Source organism: Salvelinus sp. IW2-2015, linkage group LG15 (assembly GCF_002910315.2).
Source record: "Salvelinus sp. IW2-2015 linkage group LG15, ASM291031v2, whole genome shotgun sequence".
Lineage (NCBI taxonomy): Eukaryota > Metazoa > Chordata > Actinopteri > Salmoniformes > Salmonidae > Salvelinus > Salvelinus sp. IW2-2015.
Genome location: NC_036855.1, coordinates 5,941,142 through 5,968,377, shown reverse-complemented (window position 1 = coordinate 5,968,377; position 27,236 = coordinate 5,941,142). Strand labels below are relative to the sequence as shown.

Here is a 27,236-nt window from a genome sequence, read left to right as displayed (position 1 = left end):
TGCTTCTACACCTGCATTGCTTGCTGTTTGGGGTTTTAGGCTGGGTTTCTGWACAGCACTTTGAGATATCAACTGATGTAAGAGGGGCTTTATAAATACATTTGATTTGATAGGGAAAGAGGTTAGCCCCTAACATGATCTACCTAGGCCAGTGTTTGTCCCGGATACTACAGAGTCCAGACTATATTAATAATAAATAGAGATAATCTCAAATTCACAGACTGGGGAGCAGTATAGTCGCCAGTACACTGGGAGGCAATGGTGTACCATGGTCTGCATTAAAAGAGTCCCAGTGTGTCCCGTCTGACACACCGTAGGCTACTAAAGACCGTGGAACAAATTGTTATTTTTTTGTCWTTATAGTAGCTCTACTCAGCGGAATTGACTTCAGGAAAGCAGTCGAAAATGCCTTCAGTAAAAGAGTTTAACTTGAGTTACGATATAATTAATGAACATGATACATTTTCTGAAGGCGACTGTATATCTGGAAGAATTACTTTGGAGTTAATAAAGGAAACCAAAGTGGAAAGCCTTTTCATCAAAGTCAAAGGGGACGCAAATGTCAATTGGACTGTTGACAGTGATGACAACACTTACTCTGCTCACAACAGATATTTCAAACTGAAGAAATTAATGATTAATGAAAATCCTCAAGGTAGGAGGGATAGTCTTTACTCAGTTTACTACAGGCCTAACCTATCCGTAATAGTTTGGCCAATATTTATCGCGCTCTTTCGGGTACGTAGCTTGCCCGGCGCGTTAGGTGAGCGGGATTTGTAGGCTATGTAATCCAATGTTTATAGTCGAGCAGGCGGTTGGTTAATGTTCGCCAGATCAAGATTTTTTTTTGCTGTAATGGGTTCACTAAGGTTAATTACTAATTGGATATTATGTTGACCACTGCGATTTTTTTTGTCATAGGCAACATACTCCCCCCTGGTATCCATATCTATCCRTTTAGCTTCCAAATTCCTGAAGGGTAAGTGGGAAAGAAATTCATAGACAGACAAATGATATGCTCTTTTAAATCAACCTCCGTGTACAAATTATGCTATCTGTTGATTACATAGATTCAGCACCTTAAGGTATGTGTCACTGTTTTWATATTACAGAARCATGCCATCATCCTTCAAGGGTCCACATGGCAAGATAGTGTACAAACTGGAAGCCAAGCTGGTTAGGGGTTGGCTAAAGACACRCGACTTGGTGAAGGAAATCACCTTTGTCTCCAAGGCTGACTTGAACCATGTTCTACTAATGGTGTGTWAWCTCTACTAATCTAGTCCTTTTTGTTATTTATCATATTGAATGTGGATGGACGGTATTATTCATCACATTTGTGTGGATGGATGGATGGACGGACAGTGTTATACATCACATTGTGTGTAAATGTGGATGGATGTACGCTGTTATTCATCACATGTGTGAAAGTTGATGGTTGGATGTACAGATCCCGGTTTGTTTTCCTTGTGTCATACTAGTATAGAACATAATGTAATCTCATCCTGCGTTCCAGTCTCCTCAGCATGGTGTGAAGGACAAGTCAATGGGGTGTCTTACCTCAGGACATGTCATCATGGACGTCCATGTTGAAAGGATGGGCTACATGCCAGGTAATGTACAAGTGTTGTTTCAGAGCCCTCTATGTAACACAAAGCATGTTGCCTTTAAGCACCTATTTTCTGTTGAATAACATGGCCAATTCAACAGATTAGTTTACAATCTCACTGGATAAGAGAATAGCAAGTCCACACTACCTCCAGGAAGTGTCCTAAATATACAATCAACTTTCACATGCAAGGCTTTAGATTTTGTCAACATTTATTCATGTCTTCAGCATTCAGTACCTCACCTGTGCTGAAGCACTATTGTRTTGGTCATTTAGAATCTCATATTGTCTTTAAAGGGGAAGTTGAGGATTTTASAACTTGATGTTAGATGGTTCCCAACCCTGAAAGTCTATGGGCCAGGAGAAACTGTAGTCCATGGTTTTGTTTCATTTAAAAAGCCACTACAAAATTAGCTAGAGGTGGCTAAAGTTATCTGAAGTTAGTAGTGGGGCTGTTTAGAGAGAACCTGAACCATGGATTATAGTTTTTCCAGGCCCATAGACAAACCACTTGTAGTCAAGTTGTAAAATCCTGAACTTTCTCTTTMATTTTCTGGGTGGATTTTCCCACTCCAGGTGAGACTGTGAATATCTGTGCAAACATCGAGAACAACTCMTCCCGTGACCTTAAGCCCAAATTCAGTCTGAAGCAGAAAATGACTTTCATGGCTTCTGACTGCACAAAGATGGAAGAAGAAACGGTCTGCAAAGTGGTCACGGAGCCTATCCCGTCCAAAACCCGACAAAGTGTTGCAGGGACATTGAAGATACCTGCTGACCAGGACTTGTCCATCCTGAACTGTAACATCATAACAGTAGAGTACATACTAAAGGTACATCCAAGTGTCTGGACAATCACTTCATATTCCTGACTAGTATTAAACAAACAAAAATTGGGGGGGATAAAATCCCAATATTTCTCTCTAACATGCTGTTTGTTTTAAAGGTATACTTGGACGTTCCTCTTGCCAMAGACCCTGAAGTCAAGTTTCCATTGGYTATTATCCCTTCCAGCTTTCGGTCTGACCTATCACCAGGCAGTCCTGTCCTCGGGTTTGAAGAATTCGGGAAAGGTGGTCCAAGCAACAGTGACTTCCCTTGTGATACAGCCTTTGGACCATATCCTCCTGYCTCGGGTCCAGGGGGAGGCCTATATCCACCTGTCCTGCCAGTGTACCCTGAACCTGCAGCTGTGGGAGGAAGTTATCCCACTGACCCACAGCCAACATACCCATACCCAACTTGCCCAGTTTTTCCTCCACCTACATTTGATACATTAATATCCACCCCAACAATGCACCCACCCCTCTCTTCTCAAGAGCTAGACCAACCCCCATCGTATGGTTCCCTCTTCCCTCCATGTGCACCTGAAACATCTCACCCTAATACCCTATGAACACTCATATTTGACAGATGTGAGGCCTTTTGATTAGTGCTGCTATATAACTACCTACCTGTTCAATAATCAATATTGAAGTAGGTTTGTAATGCCATTGTTATGTAACCCACAGCCTTAACTGAATTGCTATACTGTCTCAAAGACTTTTCTTTAAATAATAATGTGTCAATCCAGATCAGCCATTATGTGTCTGCAGCAAATGAGAACAATAATCAGTAAAGCTACATCTAAGAAGCTATGCAAAAAAGATGACTACAGACATATAACATCTGTATGGCTTTAATGTCATTGTTATTGGTCGAGTAAGGTGATTGTTCAGATCTAGTTTTCATCACCTGCACTGTTCAATAAATACCACACACCTGATCTTCTGACTCCGTCTCAACTGTTGCTGGTCAAAAAGCCCAACTAACTAGTACACCTACGTATAATTGCACACGGTCCTTACACTTTCTGTTACTGGTGTTCTACAGCTCAGTGAGCTCAGCTTGTACTTCTGCTGTTTAGGTATTATGGAGTGCAGTAGAAGCTYGGGTAGAACAGTCTATCAAAATGGTTTGCAGGGAGGGATGCTGCCTCACTCTTWTGACCCTCATGGCAGTTTGTGCCAAGCGGGCAATTTGAGATTTTAGTTGGACTCTTGGTTGGATTTTAGTTGGGTTAGCTCCACACCTAACCTAGGCCAGTGCTTTCCACATACTGTAGCCGAATCCCTATGGATATAGAAAAATAATCTCAGATTCACACATTAGSCTACACTGGGTAACAGTAYAGTCGTTTTACACTGGTCATGTCTACATGGGATACAGCTTTTGTCAAATTTGACATCAAAAGTTGCATTTAGCATTTTTGCTAACCTTCAACTAACTATCTTAACCTACTACGAAAAGTCGACATTGACCTAAATTGGAGCCTATCCCTTCTAGACAAAACCCTTTACACTGGGGGGCAGTAGAGTATAGTCTGCGGTATATTTATTTATTTGTATTTTTTTAGTCTGCGGTATATCCCTGTGTACAGTCCCACGACAATGACATCACTATTTGTGAGTAGGCTAAAGCTAGCGGAAATTGGCTTCAGAAAAGTTAATGTGAAACAGTCGAAAATGCCTTCAGTAAAAACTTTTGACTTGAGTTACGATGTTATTAATGAACATGATACATTTTCCGAAGGCGACTGTATATCTGGAAGAATTACTTTGGAGTTAATAAAGGAAACCAAAGTGGAAAGCCTTTTCATCAAAGCCAAAGGGGACGCAAATGTCCATTGGACGACACGTACGAAAGACCACACTAGGACTCACTCTGCTCACAATCGATATTTCAAACTTAAGACGTTTATGATTAATGAATCTCCTAAAGGTAAGTCTAGGCGAGATTTTGTGTTTTTAATTGTTTACTAYAACCTACCCTACCCATCCCAATCTGTATACCTCAATGACCCCACCCCGTTGTATCCTGCCGGCGCACAGGCGCGATGTCAGTTATCCAATTTTTGAATAAAAAACAAACTGGCGCACAACCATATACAAGTATTTATATGTAGAGGTGCTGACTAACGGCGAATAAACTATAAGCTATAAAATACATTTAAATAAAGGGAGTCGTACACTATATGTAACGGATGTGAAATGGCTAGCCAGTTAGCGGTGGTGCGCGCTACTAGCATTTCAATCAGTTACGTCACTTGCTCTGAGACTTAAGTAGGGTTGCCCCTTGCTCTGCAAGGGCCGCGGCTTTTGTGGAGGGATGGGTAACGACGCTTCGTGGGTGTCAGTTGTTGATGTGTGCAGAGGGTCCCTGGTTCGCGCCCGTGTCGGGGCGAGGGGACGGTACTAAAGTTATACTGTTACATATATATAAACTCTCAGTAATGTATTGGGTAAATCACTAACGTTTCGGCACCACTGTGCCTTGTTTAATACCCAATCAATTACTTGGAGTTTATATATTGAGTGTGCGACTCTCTTTATTTTTATAGCTTATGTTGGGGGAGGAGTGAACTACGTGTACTTCAATTAACTAGTAGTTAAGTGTGCTTGCTGAATGCAAATCACAACTGTTTATACTTTGTATTATTATTCCGTTGCCACCTGTATGTATGCGTAAAAGCTATCAACACCAAAACAACATAAAAACGTCCTGGTCAGGTTGCTTGAAAATACTTGTTACACTACAACCATATTTGCATCAATCCCAATGTATTTCAATGGTCATACAATTCAACTAGTCTTCCACTGTTGAAGATAGAAACGCCATTCAAACKTTAAAACGTGCAGACCGGTCTGGAATAGGTTGTGTAAAAACGGCTAGCTGGAGCCATCTGAGCGGTTGGCTGTAGATGCCCTCACCTGCTAGTGACAATGCTGACTCTACTTTGGGCTGACCCCACTACAGGCGGTCCAGCAAGAACCAGGCAGATGTGTCCATATACAGAGTTTTGTTCTCTAGTTCACCACCATGCATTAGCAGAAATAGACGTAATCTATGTGGTTCTATAAGGAAAGGAAAATAAACTCAGCAAAAAAGAAGCATCCCTTTTTCAGGACCCTGTCTTTCAAAGATMATTTGTAAAAATCCAAATAACTTCACAGATCTTCATTRTAAAGGGTTTAAACACTGTTTCCCATGCTTGTTCAATGAACAATAYACAATTATTGAACATGCACCTGTGGAATGGTCGTTAAGACACTAACAGCTTACAGACGGTAGGCAATTAAGGTCACAGTTATGAAAACTTAGGACACTAAAGAGGCCTTTCTACTGACWCTGAAAGTGGATTTGTTTATTTCAGCCACACCCGTTGCTGACAGGTGTATAAAATTAGAAGTTAACATACACTCAATTAGTATTTGGTAGCATTCCCTTTAAATTGTTTAACTTGGGTCAAACGAATTTTGGCCCATTCCTCCTGACAGAGCTGGTGTAACCGAGTCAGGTTTGTAGGCCTCCTTGCTCGCACACGCTTTTTCAGTTCTGCCCACAAAATGTTATATAGAATTAAGATCAGGGCTTTGTCATAGCCACTCCAATACCTTGACTTTGTTGTCCTTATTAATGCAACCGCCGTGTTAGATTTTTAAAAAAAATAACTTTACCATAACAAACAGCTTGCGTTATTGCGAGACAGCGCCCGCCAAAACGGCAGAGAATAGGAATAACATTTTCCACAGAAATACGAAATAACATCATAAATTGTTCTTACTTTTGTTGAGCTTCCATCAGAATCTTGTACAAGGAGTCCTAGGTCGAGGATAAATCGTTGTTTGGTTTTAGAATGTCCTTTTCTCCTGTCGAATTCGTGCCACAATGCTAGCCAATGTTGATGACGTTCCCAGTTTCTCTCGACGCAAAGAACGGAAAACTCCAAAAGTCCAATAAACGTTGAATAAACTGATGAAACTCGGTTGACAAAAACTACTTTATAATGTTTTTCTAATATGTATCAAATAAAAACAGAGCCGGAGATATTAGCCGTGTATACCGAACGCTTATCATAAGACAATATGGAGGTGCTTCCCGCGCCTAGGTAGAGAAAGGAAATTCTGGACACATCATTCCAAGAGCTCTTGTTCGACCTCAGATCAAGCTAGACACCCCATTCCACCTTCCACTGCCTGTTGACATCTAGTGGAGGCGTATGAAGTGCATGCATATCGATAAATATTAGGCAATTGAATAGGCAGGCCCTGAAACAGAGCCTCGTTTTCAGATTTTTCACTTCCTGTCTGGAAGTTTGCTGCAAAATGAGTTCTGTTTTACTCACAGATATAATTCAAACAGTTTTAGAAACTTGAGAGTGTTTTCTATCCAATAGTAATAATAATATGCATATTGTACGATCTAGAATAGAGTACGAGGCAGTTTAATTTGGGCACGATTTTTTCCAAAGTGAAAACAGCGCCCCCCTATTGACAAKAMGTTTTTAAGGAACAATGCATGAATTTATAAAGTCATATGTGAAKATCCAATATCAGGATCATGGGGGTGGCTGAGGACCCGGGCTCARGTTCTACTTCATCAGTCTCAAGCAAATGGCAAATGGTTGTCTGTTCACATATTTGGCAATTAGGGTAATGGACGAATCTGTCTAGCACTGCAGTCTCGGTCACTCTTTTTTAGATATATCGTTGCCAGTGGCATCAGTTGAGGTCATTATTAGGTAACGTTAGTGAACGTTGCCGGTACCATCGGTTGATTTTGTTAGGTTTAGTGTTCCCCACTCTAAACACTCCATGTGTGGATATCTTTGCGTGAGGATTAGATGTTACCKTGTTCTATTACRTGACCAGGGTGGGTTTTCTTTTTCATACMRGACTTCAGAGTATTGTTTTCAACTTTYGTTTTTTCATWTGCTCTTTTTGGAGAGAAAAAAAATTGTCATCTGGCATTTATCCTTTTCCCACCTGACTTTACATGGCTAGGCCTAATATCATTAGAGGGACAGCTGKTTGCTCGGTCACTTTTGCTGGAATGTTAATCTTTTAAATCACCCAGTGAAACGTAAAAGGGTTCTTGGGCCTTCAAATCAACTTAAAGTAGATATTGCCTTTCTTCAGGAGACACATCCCTGCAATTTTGACCACTCTCGTTTAAAAGGATGGTGGATCAGTCAGTCATATCATTCCAATTTTCATTCTAAAACTGGAGGAAATGCCATTTTAATTAGTAAGAACATATCGTTCGCAATGTCAAGTGTAGAGGCAGACTCAGCARGCCATTTCATTATTGTAGTAGGAAGACTGTATAGTACACCTGTTATCTTAGCTAACATTTATGCAATAAATTGGGATAACAGTTCATTCTCCACAAATGTATTTTCTCAATTACCAAATATGGATACACACCACCTAATAGTACACAATTCATATCACCACCTACTGTCACCCAATCTGGATCGTAGCTCTCCTAGGGTATCATCTCCATCAAAGACAGTACTCGCAATTCAGCTATTTCTTAAGACATATAGCATATCTGATGAGTGGCKTTTCCGCAATCCCACAGCTAGGGAGTATTATTTTTTCTCGCCAGTTCATAAGGCCTTCTCACATATACACTACCCTTTCCTAGACAATAGATTTCTGCCACTTATCACAGAGTGTGATTACCAAACTATAGTCATTTCAGATACYTCTTCCCTTACTATGAAACTACTCATACCAAATACATAGCAAAATGATCTCCCTTGGGGCTTAACTCACTACTGCTATCAGATGAAACCTTTGTTGCTTTTATGTCATCTCAAATTGAGCTGTTTCTTGAGCTTTATCAAACCCCTGGAATGTCTCCTACAACAGTATGGGAATCAATGAAGGCTTATCTAAGGGGCCAAATTGTTTCATACATTGCAAGATTAAGGAAGTGCAATATTSAACACCTTGGGGACCWTACAAATAAAATCTTGGATWTGGATATGGCCATTTYACACTCTTCATCCRCAGGCCTACTAAAACAACGTTTGACACTTCAGACAGAGTTTGCTCTTCTTTCAACTCGACAAGCTGAAAATCTTWTTAGTAAATCTTGATACAAAATTATGAACAGCTGCRTCAGAGAAGCGCAAATCAAACCATACCTGAGATAAATTACAAGTTRGGTAACAAATGTATTGATMATTTAGAGATCAATTAATTATTTCATAACTTTTACTCACAATTATACACTTCGGAATCCGCTGGTAATGCTACCTTATATGACACCTTCTTTGAGAACTTAGATATTCCTACAGTTGAAYCTGAGATAGCTGCTAAATTTGAAGAACAGTTCTCTATAGAAGAGATTGTGTWGGCAATTMAATCTATGCAGTGTGGTAAATCCTCTGGGCTCAACGGATTTCAGAGGGAATTCAAAAATATATTTATACATCTGATCAACTTTCTCCTCTCTTGCTTTCCATTTAAAGGAATCATTCTCCTCAAACACTTTACCCTCAACAATGACACAGGAATGTATTTCACTTATTCTGAAAAAGTAATAGAAAACTTGGGGTTCATATAGGACACTTTCTTTATTAGATTGCAATGTAAAGATACTTTCTAAGATGATTGCCCGCCGTTTTGAATCAGTCCTTCCCTCCATTATCTCTACAGATCAAACTGGATTCATTAAAAATCATCATTCTTTTTTCAATATCAGACATCTTTATAATATACTTTATAATCCCGCTTCATCTGTCACTCCAGAGATATTGGTATCACTTGATGCTGAGAAGGCATTTGATCAGATGGAGTGGGATTATCTTTTTTATTCTCAATTTTATATCCTGGATCAAAGTCCTTTACTCCTCCSCTATTTCTGCAGTGCACACAAATAATAACCTTTAATCTCCAACTTCATCGAGGGATAAGACAGGGTTGTCCTCTGTTCCCTAAGCTGTTTGCAATCGCAGTCGAGCCTTTAGCCTAGGGCTGGGCGATATACCGTATTTTACGATATACTGGTATTGATGCACGGACCGGTTTGGGTATTTACTTTACCTTCTATAATGGTATTTGAAGGTTTGGTTTGTTAAATGTGATGTGCCGTGTGTAACGTCCATTTTTATAGCTTACTTCCCTACTTGAGTCATCTCTCTCTGCTCTTTCTCTCTCCATGCCGCTTTCCACCCAGACCTAGCCCCGCCCCGCCCCGTCACTCAAGGAGCGCCTTTGTTGTTCCTTGAACAACAGAACATCAGACACTTGCTTTCGATCTGCATGGTCAATGCAGCACATGCAACAATGTTGATGACAACGATGCTGTTTTCACTTTGCTTCTTAATATAAATCCACTAGCGTTCTATAATTACATTATTAGTTTTTGTTTCTTACATCTTCAAACAGCTAGTTTGTCTTTTCTTGGCAATTTTGGCCTAAATCTTGTTAGCCGCTAATGCTAATCGCTAGTTAGCTGGCTAGCTAGCTAGTAAATGTCAGAGCAAACGTCATTAGCTATACAGCCTGTTGTTTGTGCAACAGTATCTTCTAAATCAAAGAGGAATACGCGAAGCAAGAATGTTAGCTACATGAAGTAGCAAAGAGAAAACGTTCAATGTAGCCAAATATTATAAGGTCCCCTAGGAAACACTTATCAAAACTTTGGTTCCTATCCTATCACAATAACTCCTCCCTGGTATTTTCATTATTGTCATGTCAAACAACACTGTGTTCAAAGTGCACACTCTTATATTCTAACTATAGAATTAGAATAATCATTATATGTCCATGATTCCAACAGTTCACCCAAGTGTTTAACTCTAAATCGCAAGTCATATCGCAATTGCAACATTTGGTTAAAATAAGGCCTAGATTCTTTGCCCATATCGTGCCTACGTGGCAGTGTGGAAATGATCTCTAATGAGTGTAGAAAATGCAGAAACTGATGAAAATGCAGAAAATTACTTTAGGTTGAAGTTTAATTGAACAGTATAAAACAATCAGAATGGAGAAAGACGATTAAAATGACTTAGAATGTATGTGTTGCCACCCTAGGGTCACGCATTACTCATGAAGCAAATTTAGAAATGTATTATTCAAAAACCATCAAATACCATCATTCTGTCCAATTTTCTTTATTTTTTTTCCCATGATATGATATTTGGACCATATCGCACAGTCCTACTTTAACCATAGCRATACGTAATAACACCACTATCAACGGTATTCGAAGAGGAGGCTTAGAGCATAAGGTCTCACTCTATGTGGATGACATGCTATTATATATGGTGACCCTTTATCTGGTCTTCCACAGATCCAGGATCTACTAAAGACATTTGGTAAAATATCCGGGTGTAAAGGTTTATCTGCAAAAAAGTGAATTGATGCCTATTAATCCTTCTGCCATGTAAACTTATTTTAGTCATGTGCCYTTCRGAGTGATCACACTGAAATTGAAATACTTGGAAATTTGGGTCGCACACAAGTTCAAAATCTCTATAAAGCCAATTTCCCTCCCTTGACACGCCGCCTGAAACAGGATCTTGAACCCTGGGATTTACTTTCTCTKTCATTGGGCGGAAGAATTTATACTGTTACACTTAATGTATTACTTAAATGTTTATGCTAATTTCAATGTATTCCTATCTTTCTGACAATTAAAAAAAAAATCTCTACAGATAAACTGATATGTGACTCAACACCTGGATCCGGTCTTATGTAGCAACATTTTAAATTGTGGTTATTACAATGGATAAAAGTAGAGACTCAGAGCTACAATGGGAAATAAATTCTGCTTTGAAAGTTGATAAACTTGTAAACTCACTTTTGAGAAAATGGCCTTTGAATGTTTTGATATCTAGTGAAGAGCTCTTCTTTGTCTCCACCCATTCATCATCGTTCACACCCTCTTAAGCTTTAGCCCCACCCATCTCGTTTCGCTCTCTGAGCGTTCAGAGCGCACAACCTGTGGTTACCTAGGTTACCCCATTGGCTCACAGCAAAAACCTGACCTTTTTCAAACACAATTTTCTTGTTGTCTGCTTCTTTTAGTCAATTACAAAACTACATTTAAGAAAAGTACAACATGTCTAAAGATTACTTTTCAACATTGCCTGCTCCCAAGCGTTCTCACTACTTAGAAAAATKTAATATTGTGGCTTCCCTCATGCCACGTGAGTAAGTGAGTGCTAGCTAGCTACCCAACAACACAAACAAACAGACTATACAGCTACAAGTAGTGAGTGGAGTTACAAAAGGACTATACTAAACAAGTTAAATATCTTACCTGGAATGGAATGTTTTCCACACACATAGCTACGTGTAGCCTACTTGGACACTGTGTCCCCATATTTCCCACACCGAATAGCCTGAAGCTACAGGTCTCTTCTCACAGGCTTTATTTCCTTATGTGGGATCATTGCGAACTGTAGATTGGGGTTTTTGACCTGGTTACATGCAGTGGTGGAAAAAGTACCCAATTGTCATACTTGAGTAAAAGGATAGATGCCTTAATAGAAAATGGCCAGTGGCGACTCATTAAATACAAATGCTTAGTTTGTAAATTATGTCTGAGTGTTGGAGTGTGCCCCTGGCTGTCCATAAATTTAAAAAATGTGCCTACTGGTTTGCTTAATATAAGGAATTTGAAATTATTCATATTTTTACTTTTACTTTTGATACTTGATACGTATATTTTAGCAATTACATTTACTTTATATACTTTATTATATTTAAAACCAAATACTTTTAGACTTTTACTCAAGTAATACTTTACTGGGTGACTTTCACTTTTACTTGAGTAATTTTCAAGGGCTATTTTAGCATGTAAATCTTGGTGGGGCAAAAAAAAAACTGGGATGCATGCCAACAAAGCCACTACACATAAAAACATAGCTGATATGGCAGACTTGCTTAAACAAATGTGGTTTCTAGTAAAAATTGAGATGTACGAACTATGGCATAAGGGGACGACAAACGGATAAGAGGCAATCCATAATTTCGATTAAGACATTAATGAGCAAGCGACGACGGACGTAGTCAATATAACTATTTGTTCAGCACTTTTTAAATGTACAGCGACAGAATTCAGAACATGGGTCGTTCTTACAGTGTTCTCCCTGTACACCAAGTCAGAACCGTAGGATAAATAAATGGGGCATATAAACAGACAATATTCAATGATTACATTTCTCTAAAACAGGTTATAGGCTATTTGTGCACCACCAAGTTAGAACAGTAGGCAAAATTAAGAGGTGAAAATAGRCCAAMTTATTAGGATGAGGCACATTGAACGCCGTTTGGGTCTTTGCATGTCAAAGAAGATACACGTCCTATAACACTATTTGACGTGTTAAATAAGCTTTTAATTTGACACGTCRAATAACACAATTATATTATAGAATGTTGTGTGTGCTGAATTTGCACGTGCAAGCCAAGCACCACAACTACTATCAGTAGCACTGTCAAAGCTGTACAAAAAAAGTAGCCAAACAAGCAGAGACCGGGCCACGAACAATATGTTTACAATACCGTGTTGGTGAAAATAGACCAAATTAKTAGGTTGAGGTACATGGGCTACTAACAGCTTACTACACAACATACACTTAGTATTACTTTCTTAGCTACAGTATACATTTCTCCCTTGCATATTACATMATTTATGCAGCAGCATACAATACATTTTTGGACTCTCCTTGTGAAGGTGGCGCAGCGGTTTTTGTTCGGGCGGCGTTCGGCGGTCGACGTCACCGGCTATCTAGCTACTGCCGATCCACTTTTCATTTTCCATTAGTTTTCTCTTTGTTTCACACACCTGTTGTCAATCCCACAATCACTTGTTCATTATTTAACCCTCTGTTCCCCACATGATTTTTGTGAGTGATTGTTTATTGTAATTTCGGTCCGTCTGTGGGTGCTCAAGATGTTACTTTGTATATTTGTCTTTTTTGAGTAAAGCACGTTTTTTTACTTGTATCTGCTGTCCTGCGCCTGACTCTCACCAGCAACACACAGGACTCGTTACACTTCCAAACAACTCATTTGTTGAATTTGCGATTTCCAACTTGTTGTGTAATCTTTATGTACAATGGCCGTTGAGCACCAATACGTTTTATCTATGATTTCTCTTCATATGACAAGGATTAAAAAGGATTTTCCAGTAGATTKTCAACTTGATGACAACTGATGATGACTGCTAGCTAAGACTTTGAAAGTAAGATGTTGACATGATCAGTCCAAYCAAAGCTACTATAGATATAACGTGATTTGATGTGGCCAATGACCTTCTTTGATGGGCACTTCTAATATAACTCTATGGCAGAACCCAAGGGCCTAAAATGTTCAAGCTCTGACCTTAGAATTGGTGATGACATACTGTCCCATGAGTGACAGAAAACTGAGCCAATCATGACAGAAAACTGAGCCAATCAGGTGCAACGCTCTGTATYTTTTTTTTAAGTGAACAAGATCCTTTCTGACTAACATTGAAAAGCAAAATTTGTTCCTAAAATAGAAACCCAATTTCATCTTCAGTTTCTTGGTCAAGTTATCAATGTGCTGTTTAAAATTCAGCTTTTCATCTAACCACATCCCAAGATACTTATAGGAGGTGACCCTATCAATTTGCTATCAATTTGCTGGCCTTTTATAGTTAACATCTGCATGTGACTCCATCTGTTTACTTTCAGGGAAGAGAAAATCATACATTTTGTTTTCCTTGCATGAAGCACAAGTTTCAATTTGAAAAGCTGCCTTTGAATAACATTAAAAGCCAACTGTAAGTACTGAAAAGCCTTCTCAATATTAGATGCGCTAGAATAAACAATTGTGTCATTAGCATACAGATGGAGATTTGCAGAGTCAACCGTCTTCCCTATATCATTTATATACAGTGTAAAAAGGATCTGACTTAAAATTGAGCCCTGGGGAACTCCTTTTGTAAGCCTTCGAAACTCAGATTTCATACTCTCATACCCTGTGCTACACACTGTGTTCTGTCAGAAAGGTGTTTTGGAACCAATCCAATGCATCAACACTTAAACCAACCTTTTTTAGTCGATACAACAGCAGGGCATGGTCAACGGTGTCRAATGCCTTCTATAAGTCAATAAAAAGTGAAACACTGTGATTTTTCTTGTCCTGAGCATCTAGAATATCAACTACAACCTTACTTACTGCAGTAATTGTACTATGCTTGGCTCCAAAACCTGAGGTACGAGATCTTCAGTTTCTTGGCAATTTCTTGCACGGAATAGCCTTAATTTCTCAGAACAAGAATAGACTGACAAGTTTCAGAAGAAAGTACTTTGTTTCTGGCCATTTTGAGCCTGTAATCAAACCCACAAATGCTGATGCTYCAGATACCCAACCCTTCTAAAGAAGGCCAGTTTAATTGCTTCTTTAATCAGTACCACAGTTTTCAGCTGTACTAACATAATTGCAWAAGGGTTTTCTAATGATCAATTAGCCTTTTAAAATGATAAACTTGGATTAGCTAACACAACGTGCCATTGGAACACAGGAGTGATGGTTGCTGATAATGGGCCTCTGTACGCCTACGTAGATATTCCATAAAAAATCTGCTGTTTCCAGCTACAATAGTCATTTACAACATTAACRATGTCTACACTGTATTTCTGATCATTTTGATGTTATTTTAATTTACAAAAATGTGCTTTTCTTYCAAAAACAAAGACATTTCTAAGTGACCCCAAACTTTTGAACGGTACTGTATATTGGTCATATTGGTCATGGCTCCAGAGTGGCGCAGTGGTCTAAGGCCCTGCTTGTCAGTGCAAGAGGCATCACTACACTCCCTGGTTCGAAACCAGGTTGTATCCTATCTGACCTTGTTTRGGAGTCCCATAAGGCGGTGCACAATTGGCCCAGCGTCGTCCGGGTTAGTCGATTTTATAAAAAATCTAATATTATTATTATTAACCYTGCATTATAATTATATAAAAGCCCCTTAGATATTCTCACAGATCAGTTTTGCCCTAATGAAAAATGCCCCTTAGATATTAATTTAGAATCCTACAATCCTCTAAATTTTCTTATTGGCGGAGAGTCACGTCATTGATTTTTTTTTTTTTAGATATACCGTTGCCCTACCGTGGGTGACTAGTGTTGAGTAATGTGCTGTTAAAAGTGTTGTAGGTCTTATTTATTTCTATTTAACCTTTATTTTACTACATATAGGTCTACTTACTCTGCTGGCGTCTTGACCCAGTTTATGCCCTCATTTGCAATACAAACCATATTACTAGAGGTCGACCGATTGTGATTTTTCAATACCGATACCGATTTTTGGAGGACAAAAAAGCCGATACCGATTAATCGGCCGATTTTTTAAATGTATTTATAATAATGACAATTACAACAATACTGAATGAACACTTATTTTAACTTAATATAATACATCAATAAAATCAATTTAGCCTCAAATAAATAATGAAACATGTTCAATTTGGTTTAAATAATGCAAAAACAAAGTGTTGGAGAAGAAAGTAAAAGTGCAAGAAGTGCCATGTAAGAAAGCTAACATTTAAGTTCCTTGCTCAGAACATGAGAACATGTGAAAGCTGGTGGTTCCTTTTAACATGTGTTTCAATATTCCAGGTAAGAAGTTTTAGGTTGTAGTTATTATGGGAATTATAGGACTATTTCTCTCTATACCATTTGTATTTCAAATACCTTTGACTATTGGATGTTCTTATAGGCACTTTTGTATTGCCAGTGTAACAGTATAGTTCCGTCCCTCTCCTCGTCCTACCTGGGCTCGAACCAGGAACACGACAACAGCCCCCTCGAAGCAGCGTTACCATGCGAGAGCAAGGGAACAACTACTCCAAGTCTCAGAGCGAGTGCCGTTTGAAACGCTATTAGCGCGCACCCGCTACTAGCTAGCCATTTCACATCGGTTACACCAGCCTAATCTCAGGAGTTGATAGGCTTGAATTCATAAACAGCAGAGCTGCTGGCAAAACGCACAAGTGTGTTTGAATTATTGCTTTACCAGCTGCTGGTGCCCACCATCGCTCAGCAGACTGTCTATCAAATCATAGACTTAATTATAACATAATAACACACAGAAATACGAGCCTTAGGTCATTAATATGGTCGAATCCGGAAACTATCATCTCGAAAACAAAACATTTATTCTTTCAGTGAATACGGAACCGTTCCGTATTTTATCTTACGGGTGGCATCCATCAGTCTAAATATTCCTGTTACATTGCACAACTTCAATGTTATGTCATAATTACGTAAAATTCTGGCAAATTAGTTCGCAATGCAGCAGGCGGCCCAAACTGTTGCATATACCCTGACTCTGCGTGCAATGAACGCAAGAGAAGTGACACAATTTCACCTGGTTAATATTGCCTGCTAACCTGGATTTCTTTTAGCTAAATATGCAGGTTTAAAAATATATACTTCTGTGTATTGATTTTAAGAAAGGAATTGATGTTTATGGTTAGGTACATGTTGGAGCAACGACGGTCCTTTTTCGCGAATGCGACATGCATCGATTATATGCAACGCAGGAACACGCTAGATAAACTAGTAATATCATCAACCATGTGTAGTTATAACTAGTGATTATGATTGATTGATTTTATTGTTTTTGATAAGATAAGTTTAATGCTAGCATGCAACTTACCGTGGCTTCTTACTGCATTCGCGTAACAGGCGGGCTCCTCGTGAGGCAGGTGATTAGAGCGTTGGACTAGTTAACCGTAAGGTTGCAAGATTGAATCCTTGAGCTGACAGTAAAAATCTGTCGTTCTGCCCTGAACAAGGAAGTTAACCCACCGTTCCTAGGTCATCATTGTAAATAAGAATTTGTTCTTGACTGACTTGCCTAGTTAAATAAGGTTAAATTCAAAATAATGTTGCAATTTTGTAATGTGTTTTGTTTGGTAAATTGTTTTGTAAATATGAATTCACATTTGTGGTGGACACTAATAACAATGAATTATTTAATCAATATTGTCAAATATTTGTATTATTATTATTCATTATGTTTTTATATGGCGGGGGGGTGAACAGGAAGTTTTAAAAATGTGAACCCCAAAAGGTTTTTGAGGAACCATTATAAGGGTTTTTCCAAGGGTTTTCAAAGAACTTATAAGGGTTCCCCCAGTTTAAATTTGAAGAACCCTAAAGGATACTCGAGGAACTTTTATTTTTAGAGTGTAGGAGTAAATGTCAGTTGGCTTTTTATAGCCGAGCATTCAGAGGTCAAGACAGCAAGTGATGGAGAGAGAGAGAAAGATTATTGAAACACACACAGTCACGCGTGTTAATGAGTTCCGAGAGCGATCTGTTATTCAACGATTAGTTTAATAGCCCGGCTACTGTGTGAACCCCCCCCCCAACAAGCAATAGCCTCACTGTGGTCAACTATTTCAGCACTGTTTTTTTGCGCTGCTGCTGAGAACAAGCAAGACTACTTAATAAACATACACATTTTGAAATGTTATTTTTTTATTAACCCTGCATTATAATTGTATAAAAGCCCCTTAGATATTAATTTAGAATCCTCTAAATGTAATTAGATCTATCTGTACAAGGAAATGTTATGGATTTGCCAGTATTTTCATTTCTTTCACCAGTTCTCTTACCATTTTTGTACAATTGTGTGATTAGCCTACCAGTTGGTGTAACTGTAATGTTAATTCTCTTGAGAAGAGTTTTGCTCTTCACTATTACAATATTAAACTTTCAAATGCATTCATGAATTAAATCGTTTTAGGCCGTCTATGTTGCAGTTCATCTGATGAAGGGTTGACCTTCATCAGATTGAATTGATCTCTCCATGTCGCCTGGGTTGCGCCCGACCGGCTCATCCCCTTTTCCCCGTTAGGCATGGCCGCATGGCGCACCCCCTTTCCCCGTTAGACATGTCCATGGCACACCCCCAATATCAAGGTGGCACATGGCGTATTTATATAATGAATATGAATTCGGAGGGCAGAAATTTTCAATATTAAAGCATTAGAGTTTTAAGAATTGTATGTTCAATAATTTTGTTGACATTGTGGCATTTAAAGCATATTGAAGTTAGAAGCAATGGATTTGAGAATAGCCTACCACGGCGTGGTCAACTTATTTCAGCACCGTTTCGCGCTGCTCTGAGACAACCATGGGGACTGGTCTTGATAAATCAATGAGATTTTTATTTTCACTGAATCTCCGTTTGGGTATTGGTTAGACTACAATTAGGTTGTGGACATGTTAGGATTATTTGCTCTTAGTACTAACGGAAACCCTGAGAGGTTTCGTTTTTTTGGAATAGAAACACCATAATAATATTCATTAATTAAGCTACATTTCTTTAAATCAATCCCATATACTATGTTCTTACAAAAAAAGGGTTTTAATTCTCTAATACAGACAATATTGAAGACTGTCAAATGCTTCTCAAAGATACCCTCTGGTGGTCAAACTAGCATTAATGGCAACAATGGCTGACAATTAAATAACGTGCCATAGAATTCTGCGGCAGCCCACAAGGTGTGCTGCAGTATGACGCAACTTTTACAGGAAGAACTACTGTAGTRGAAAACATGGAATGAAAAYAGGAGAATGCCTCTTCGATGTTTGCAATAAGCGCAATCTTATCCCAGTYGCATGCATAAAGTTAATGCAGGAATGCCTGCTCACAGAACTGCTTCAAATTTAGTTTGATTATGAACTGAGGGGGCACTTTGGGGATGTTAGTGTCTCTAATGCAAGCAACTGCACAATGATCACTTAAATCATCAGGGAAAATACCAACAGCCAAGTATTTATGCAGATTGCTAGTTAGAATAACATCAATAAGTGTTGACTTAGAGATATCTTTTGGATTGAGTCTTGTGACTACATTTATAATTTGAGTAAAATTCAGTGTATTGCACAGTCCTCTTATAGCCTCGAAGTTTGGAAATAACCGGTCCCAGTTTAAATCGCCCAGTATTGAGGACTCAGAGTTTGGAGATAACCAGTCCCAGTTTAAATCGCCCATAAGGAACATGTGATTTTTTTTTCCCGAACCACGCATCAGTTCAGCCAGAGAATCCAGGGATTCTACTTTTGCAGATGAGGAGGTCTATAACATCCTATTAAATCTAAGTTAACAGCTTTCGATAACTGCAGTTTCAATGTTAAAAATTCAAACTGTTTTGCCTTAGATAAAGACCTTAGTTCAGTAAACACATATCTGTCTTTAATATAGTATATAGTGAAGTAAAAGTAAAAGTTGTCAAAATATAAATAATAAAGTAAAGTACAGATACCCCCAAAAACTACTTAAGTAGTACTTTAAATATTTTTACTTTAGTACTTTACACCACTGGTTACATTTACAATGAACAACACAGAAGCTTTTCGGCATGTTTTGTTATTTCTGTATAACAAAAAATCGACAATGAAGTTGACTCTTTTACAATGGGGGTGAATGCAAAATAATGTTTGTTTTCCCCAATTTCTGGGTGTGGTCGAAGGGAATTCCTTATTGTTACTTAAATATCGACTCGGACTATCTCAACAAAGACAGTACAGTATGAAGATAAGCAGAAACTGCTTCTCCAATAGCAATCCCCAATCACGCTTGTAGGCRATGTCATGGCGACATTGGCTAGATAAGCTCATGCGCAGAAACACATCATCCGGTCTAACGTCGTCTCACGCCTAACTGCGCATGTGCAGGCCGTCAAATCAAAGGTATTCCTTCGATATAAAGTTGTTTTTAACGAAAATGAAAAGATGTCAGTTTGTCACTTTCACGAGGTCTGAGTAAAAAACTTAAGACATTGGATCGAATCTAGATTGTGCCTTTAGATTTAGAGAAAATTAACAACGAAATAATACTTTTTCACTTCTCTCATTGACATCTCAAACCCCAAACCCCGGCCTAGTCTGCTCAGTCTGTGTGAAGTCTTGCGATGTTGCGTCTCTGGGTTTAGAAACTCTGATTTCAACCTTCAATGTGCAGCTGGATTTACTGCGGAGTTGCTCAGTGGTTGTTGGAAATAATATTAATATTTTCCATGACACCATGTGAAGCTTTGAAAATAGAATTAGAATTATAACAAAGTAAAAAACAAACATTTAGCTGTTAGCTAGGCAAGTTGTTGTATTCTGAGTCTTAAAATCAAAGCAAGGTTTTGTGGTTGGAATTGCAGTATGTACAGTTGAAGTCGGAAGTTTACATACACTTAGGTTGGAGTCATTAAAACTTGTTTTTCAACCACTCCACAAATTTCTTATTAACAAACTATAGTTTTGGCAAGTCGGTTAGGACATCTACTTCGTGCATAACACAAGTCATTTTTCCAACAATTGTTTACAGACAGATTATTTCACTTATAATTCACTGTATCACAATTCCAGTGGGTCAGAAGTTTACATACACTATGTTGACTGTGCCTTTAAACAGCTTTGAAAATTCCAGAAAAGTATGTCCTGACTTTAGAAGCTTCTGATAGGCTAATTGACATAATTTGAGTGTGGATGTTATTTAAGGCTTACCTTCAAACTCAGTGCTCTTTGCTTGACATCATGGGAAAATCAAAAGAAATCAGCCAAGACCTCAAAAAAAAATTTGTGGCCCTCCACAAGTCTGGTTCATTTCCAAATGCCTGAGCGTACCACGTTATACTGTACAAACAATAGTACGCAAGTATAAACACCATGGGACCACACAGCCGTCATACCTCTCAGAAGGACACGCATTCTGTCTCCTAGAGATGAACGTACGTTGGTGCAAAAAGTGAAAATCAATCCCAGAACAACAGCAAAGGACCTTGTGAAGATGCTGGAGGAAACAGGTAACAAAGTATCTATATCACCACAGTAACGAGTCCTATCGACAATAACCTGAAAGGCCCGCTCAGCAAGGAGGAAGCAACTGCTCCAACACCGCCATAAAAATTCAGACTACGGTTTGCAACTGCACCATGGGGAACAAAGATCATACTTTTGGGAGAAATATCCTCTGGTCTGATGAAACAAAAATAGAACTGTTTGGCCATAATGACCATCGTTTATGTTTTGGAGGAAAAAGGGGGAGGACTTGCAAGCCGAAGAACACCATCCCAACCGTGAAGCACGGGGGTGGCAGCATCATGTTGTGGGGTGCTTTGCTGCAGGAGGGACTGGTGCACTTCACAAAATAGATGGCATCATGAGCAAGGAAAATTATGTGTATATAATTGAAGCAACATCTCAAGACATCAGTCAGGAAGTTAAAGCTTGGTCGCAAATGGTTCTTCCAAATGGACAATGACCCCAAGCATACTTCCAAAGTTGTGGCAAAATGGCTTAAGGACAACAAAGTCAAAGTTTTGGAGTGGCCATCAAAAGGCCTGACCTCAATCCTATGTAACATTTGTGGGCAGAACTGAAAAAGCGTGTGCGAGCAAGGAGGCCTACAAGCCTGACTCAATTACACCAGTCAGGAGGAATGGGCCAAAATTCATCCAAATTATTGTGGGAAGCTTGTGGAAGGCTACCCAAATGTTTGACCTAAGTTAAACAATTTAAAGCCAATGCTAGAAAATACTAATTGAGTGTATGTAACTCCTGACCCACTGGGAATGTGATGATTATTAAATTATTCTCTCTACTATTATTCTGACATTTCACATTCTTAAAATAAAGTGGTGATCCTAATTGACCTAATACAGAAAATGTTTACTCGGATTAAATGTCAGGAATTGTGACAAACTGAGTTTAAATGTATTTTGACATTTATCCTAGTAAAACATTTCTGTATTAGGTCAATTTGGATCACMACTTTATTTTAAGAATGTGAAATGTCAGAATAATAGTAGAGAGAATAATTTATTTTWGCTATTATTTCTTTCATCACATTCCCAGTGGGTCAGAGGTGCATGTAAACTTCCGACTTCAACTGTATTTAGTTTGAGATTTAAACCTGAGCTAGTAACTTTTCACCGACTGGTTTCGTTTGGACAAACAAAAAATGGCAACCGTATACCAAGGTGTTCTGTGGAGAGTATAAGTTAAAGAGTTCCAATATTTGTATAATCGTTGTGATTGGAGGATAGCTGTGAGGGTGATCGAATCAGGATCTACTCTTCTGTTCTCCTTGAGCTCATTAATTATAGAATTTTCATATTTGAAGATAGCAGAAAGGCAGTCTCTTTGGTAATGACAAGGCGTGGAGTGGAATGTAAACTAAAGAGACTGATACTCTGGTTAGAATGTCTCTGCTGTAACCAAGAAGCGATTGATCTTGATATCTAGCCACTTACAGTAGCTAGCAAGTTAGCAAACAAAATGCAAAGCTGGAGCCCTGAGCTGAATACAATTTATTTGACACATTTTAGATTTCTTACAGTTATACTTAAAGTATAGTTATAAGCAGTGGTGTAGCAAGCAGACCCCACGGTATAAAAGGTATATAGCCCAAACCTAGATTATATATGTAATTCTATGATTAGGTCCATAAATGTTTTTGGTGTGTGCACACATAAGATGTCCCATACCAGGAAGAAATTAAATCTACTTTCACCCCTGCTAACACACAGCCTATGAAAACAGTAACATTRCTACCACTACTATTTCACAACCTAGCAAGCCCACCATATTTTCCTCAGTAAATGTCATTTTTTAGTTTAACAAAATGTAGTAGTAGCTTGGTAGATAAACTAAATTAAAATTTTAGTTGTGTTTTCAGTAGTTAATTAGCCTACTTTTWTTGACAYGTAGTGGTGTAGCTAACTAYTGGAACTAGTACACAATTTCATCAGCTGTTGTATAATATGATATAAAACACAGGAAAATGGGTAGTTCTAGTGTAGCTTAACTTCTTCAAGTGTGAAGTAATTGGTAAACTCTATTTTCAAAGTAGCTTCCCCAACACTGAAATTACTAATTGGGTTTCTGTTACAGACAATATACTCCCCCCTGGGATCCATAGATATCCATTTGGTTTCAAAATTCCTGAGGGGTAAGTGGAAATTCAAGCCAAATTCATAGTCATAGCTACAGATTGGACATATTGTTTTACGTGGTATGTAACACTGTTTTTATATTACAGAAGCWTGCCATCATCCTTCAAGGGTCCACATGGCAAGATAGTGTACAAACTGGAAGCCAAGCTGGTTAGGGGTTGGCTAAAGACACACGACTTGGTGAAGGAAATCACCTTTGTCTCCAAGGCTGACTTGAACCATGTTCTACTAATGGTGTGTAATCTGTGCCATAAACTTCAATTAATAGCCCATGTGTTTATTTGCTTCGATCACTGAACACAACTGGCGCTTATTAGAGACAGGCTTTTATTTGAGCCAGACATCTATTTCCTTAATGAATACAGCTTTTGCTCAATAAAATGTTGAAGACTGCCACACTGTTTGTGGCCAGTATGGCCAGTATAAAGATTATAATAACAATTCCATCGCAGATCAGACTTGCAAAGACTAGGCTGCCTATCATACACCCCCGATTTCACGCTTCAGCACTATTATCTCACTTGTTGCGCCTCGTTGTGCCTTGTATCTCCGGTAGTTGAGCCGACCATATCAAATGACACTGCTGTCTCATCCATGGCAAGGATGTTGCTCTCCTTTATCTTWTTTTGGGTAATCTTTACGGTACTCACTAAAGTTCACTCAGAAACAATTCATTTAGACCCTGTGTTTATTTGAAACAGGCAGATATTTGCTGAAATGTGTGCCGATGCCGTCTATTAAAAGGGATAGGTGGATATTTGAGACTCAGCGTTTAATTGAAGTTTTATGGTAATCTAGTCCATTTGATTATAGGATGGATGGATGTACGGTGTTATTCATCACATATGTGTGAAAGTGGATGGTTGAATGTACAGATCCCGGTTTGGTTTCCTTGTGCCATACTAGTATAGAACATAATGTRATTTCCTCATCCTGCGTTCCAGTCTCCTCAGCATGGTGTGAAGAACAAGTCAGTTGGYATATTCACCTCAGGACATGTCACCATGGATGTCCACGTTGAAAGGATGGGTTATATGCCAGGTAATGTATATCCCAGGTACTGTAATGTATCAACATGAAAATGACTATGAAAGTGTCTCTCATAAGTGTCCTGATCACACAATTAACTTTCACATGCAAGGCTTAGTCGATATTTGTAATGTCTTCAACATAACTGTACAGGACCTGTGCCAATGCACTGTTGTGTTGGTTATTTGAAATCTCAGACTGTCTTTAATTTTGTGGTGGCTTTTTCCACTCCAGGTGAGACTGTGAATATCTGTGCAAACATCGAGAACAACTCCTCCCGTGACCTTAAGCCCAAATTCAGTCTGAARCAGAAAATTACTTTCTTTGCTTCTGGCAACACAAAGATAGCAGAGCAGACAGTCTGCAAAGTAGTCAGAGAACCTATCCCGTCCAACACCCGACAACGTGTTGCTGGGTCATTGAAGATACCTGCTGACCAGGACTTGTCCATCCTGAACTGTAACATCATAAGAGTAGAGTACATACTAAAGGTACATYCARGTGTCTGGACAATCACTTCATATTCCGAGTATTAAACAGAAAAGTAACGCTTTAACTATAAGCTTTATGCTCAAGTGATGCATATTAACTTGACATTCGCAGTCACACACACCCAGMTCTACCATTGACGTCAGTGCAAAAAGGCAGGTCAGACAATACTCCTCCATAACATGCTGTTTGTTTTAAAGGTATACTTGGACGTTCCTCTTGCCACAGACCCTGAAGTCAAGTTTCCATTGGCTATTATCCCTTCCTGCTTTCGGTCTGACCTATCACCAGGCAGTCCTGTCCTCGGGTTTGAAGAATTCGGGAAAGGTGGTCCAAGCAACAGTGACTTCCCTTGTGATACAGCCTTTGGACCATATCCTCCTGCCTCGGGTCCAGGGGGAGGCCTATATCCACCTGTCCTGCCAGTGTACCCTGAACCTGYAGCYGTGGGAGGAAGTTATCCCCCTGACCCACAGCCAACATACCCATACCCAACTCACTTGATGATGGATCCACCTCCAACTGCGCCACCATTTCATACACCCCCGACTGCCCCGATGATGCTTTCACACCCCTCTCCTCAAGAGATAGACCGACCCCCGTCGTATTGTTCCCTCTTTCCTCCGTCAACACCTGAAACATCACCCTGATACACCATAAACACTCATCTTTGACAGAAGTTATGCAACTGATTCACTCCCAATGTCATTGTTGCACACACCAACAGACCTGTAAACATTATGTTAATGAAGGAACAAAATGCCAGGTTTGCGTCAGTGTTTCAAGTCTATAGCATTTATGTTTGTGTGTTTTGAGCCATAAAGATTTTTTTTTACTGTAATATACACCTGCTTTTGAGTTCTGTCTTCCAGGATTTGTGTCCGATGCAACATTTTAATGTAATGCTCAGATCACTCATATGGTGCCTTCTTGACTGCCTTTATGAATTTACTCCAGGTTTGCCACCACAGCAAAAAAGAAAAGGAGAGCAGCACACTCTAGGTGCTCAGTTGCAATCATTTTATAACCAATGTTTCGACAGACAAGCTGTCTTCATCAGGGTATAATGACAAAGACTGTGGGTATAATGCCAAGCACTATGCGTCACTAATTTATATAGTTTGGAAGGACACACAGGTGTCTGTAATTATGGCCGGGTGTGGCTTGATGTCATTGGTTGATTTACAGATCTAAATAGAACATATAAAAAGCATTAATGGATAGCATACGATCATAGATACAATGTGGCTACATAGGCCTACAAACATTTACAATGAATAGCAAAATCACAATAATCACAAGAATGGCTTCAGATCAAAGTCTACRTTGAGACCGAATGGAGCAAGGGTTTTTAAATAACAAATCCAGGCAGCCTCTCGTTTTAACAATAAATWGTCAAAAATCCAGGCAGCCTCTCGTTTTAACAATAAATTGTCAAGGTCACTCACTCTCCTAGGGATATAGGGAAGTGACGAAATAGACTGGTTCGCTTCCAAATGCGAACCACTCTATTTCGTCCCTTCTCTATATTGGCACCGAACACGTCACCCTCCCTATGAGATGGGGTGAACTTGACAATTTATTGGGGATAAGACCTTGACAACGTTGGTTATTAAATTATTGCATCTGAGCTCCTAGAGAGTGCAGCTCTCCTTTTCTTTTTAAGTGTTCTACTCCGCTAGCCAACACCTCGCCTAAACAGSTGTGCGTTTCTTTCGCCTCCAGATTACCACCACAGTGCCCTTAGTTTGGCCATGCAAAATGTATGCATCATTAATTACTCAGTATTGTTGTGATCTAAACCCATGTACCAGGACACCTTGCTAACACATATTCTGTACAAAGTATGTATTCACTGAAATATAATACAGAATTGCACTACTACTGCCATTGTTGTTTAACTAATTAAATATATCACAGGAGGCATTGGCCTACCATTATTTCATTTATKTATTTAAGGTGCGTGTGATATTGCATTGTTTCTATTCTATTGTTCTACAGGCCACGAAGGCAGACTCTTGTTACCTATCACATTCTTTGTTCACAGTTTGTTTATGTCAGACATTTTCAGGTCTGTTTCATGTTAGCCTTCCAATCATCATTATTAGATCAATATTCGTTTGCTGTTAGTTTTGCTGGCATATGACCTACTCCACATTTACCCAATTAACATAAATTATCATTATAAATTGTAGCTGTTTGTGCCATTTAATTATGTGGTTAGCTAGTGATGCATATACCGTTAACCTGTTCTGATTGGACGCATGAAGCTCTGTTCACACACCCCTCGCCCCTGTGGGGAACACATCTCAACTCCACACCCCAACGCACACA

General features: G+C 39.0%; 2 protein-coding genes across 2 annotated transcripts; both read left to right on the top strand.

Moving 5' to 3' along the window:
* Positions 1-323: 323 nt before the first annotated feature.
* LOC111974625 (arrestin domain-containing protein 3) lies at positions 324-3,374 on the top strand. Its single transcript, XM_024002504.2, has 6 exons — positions 324-655; positions 922-979; positions 1,113-1,260; positions 1,517-1,613; positions 2,186-2,442; positions 2,556-3,374. The coding sequence occupies exons 1-6, from the start codon at positions 406-408 to the stop codon at positions 3,003-3,005; spliced, it is 1,260 nt and encodes a 419-aa protein (XP_023858272.1). The 5' UTR covers positions 324-405; the 3' UTR covers positions 3,006-3,374.
* A 672-nt stretch (positions 3,375-4,046) lies between these two features.
* LOC111974624 (arrestin domain-containing protein 3-like) lies at positions 4,047-25,743 on the top strand. The gene is made up of 6 exons (XM_024002502.2): positions 4,047-4,369; positions 23,323-23,380; positions 23,471-23,618; positions 24,329-24,425; positions 24,648-24,904; positions 25,103-25,743. The coding sequence occupies exons 1-6, from the start codon at positions 4,114-4,116 to the stop codon at positions 25,550-25,552; spliced, it is 1,266 nt and encodes a 421-aa protein (XP_023858270.1). The 5' UTR covers positions 4,047-4,113; the 3' UTR covers positions 25,553-25,743.
* The last annotated feature ends 1,493 nt before the right edge of the window (positions 25,744-27,236 follow it).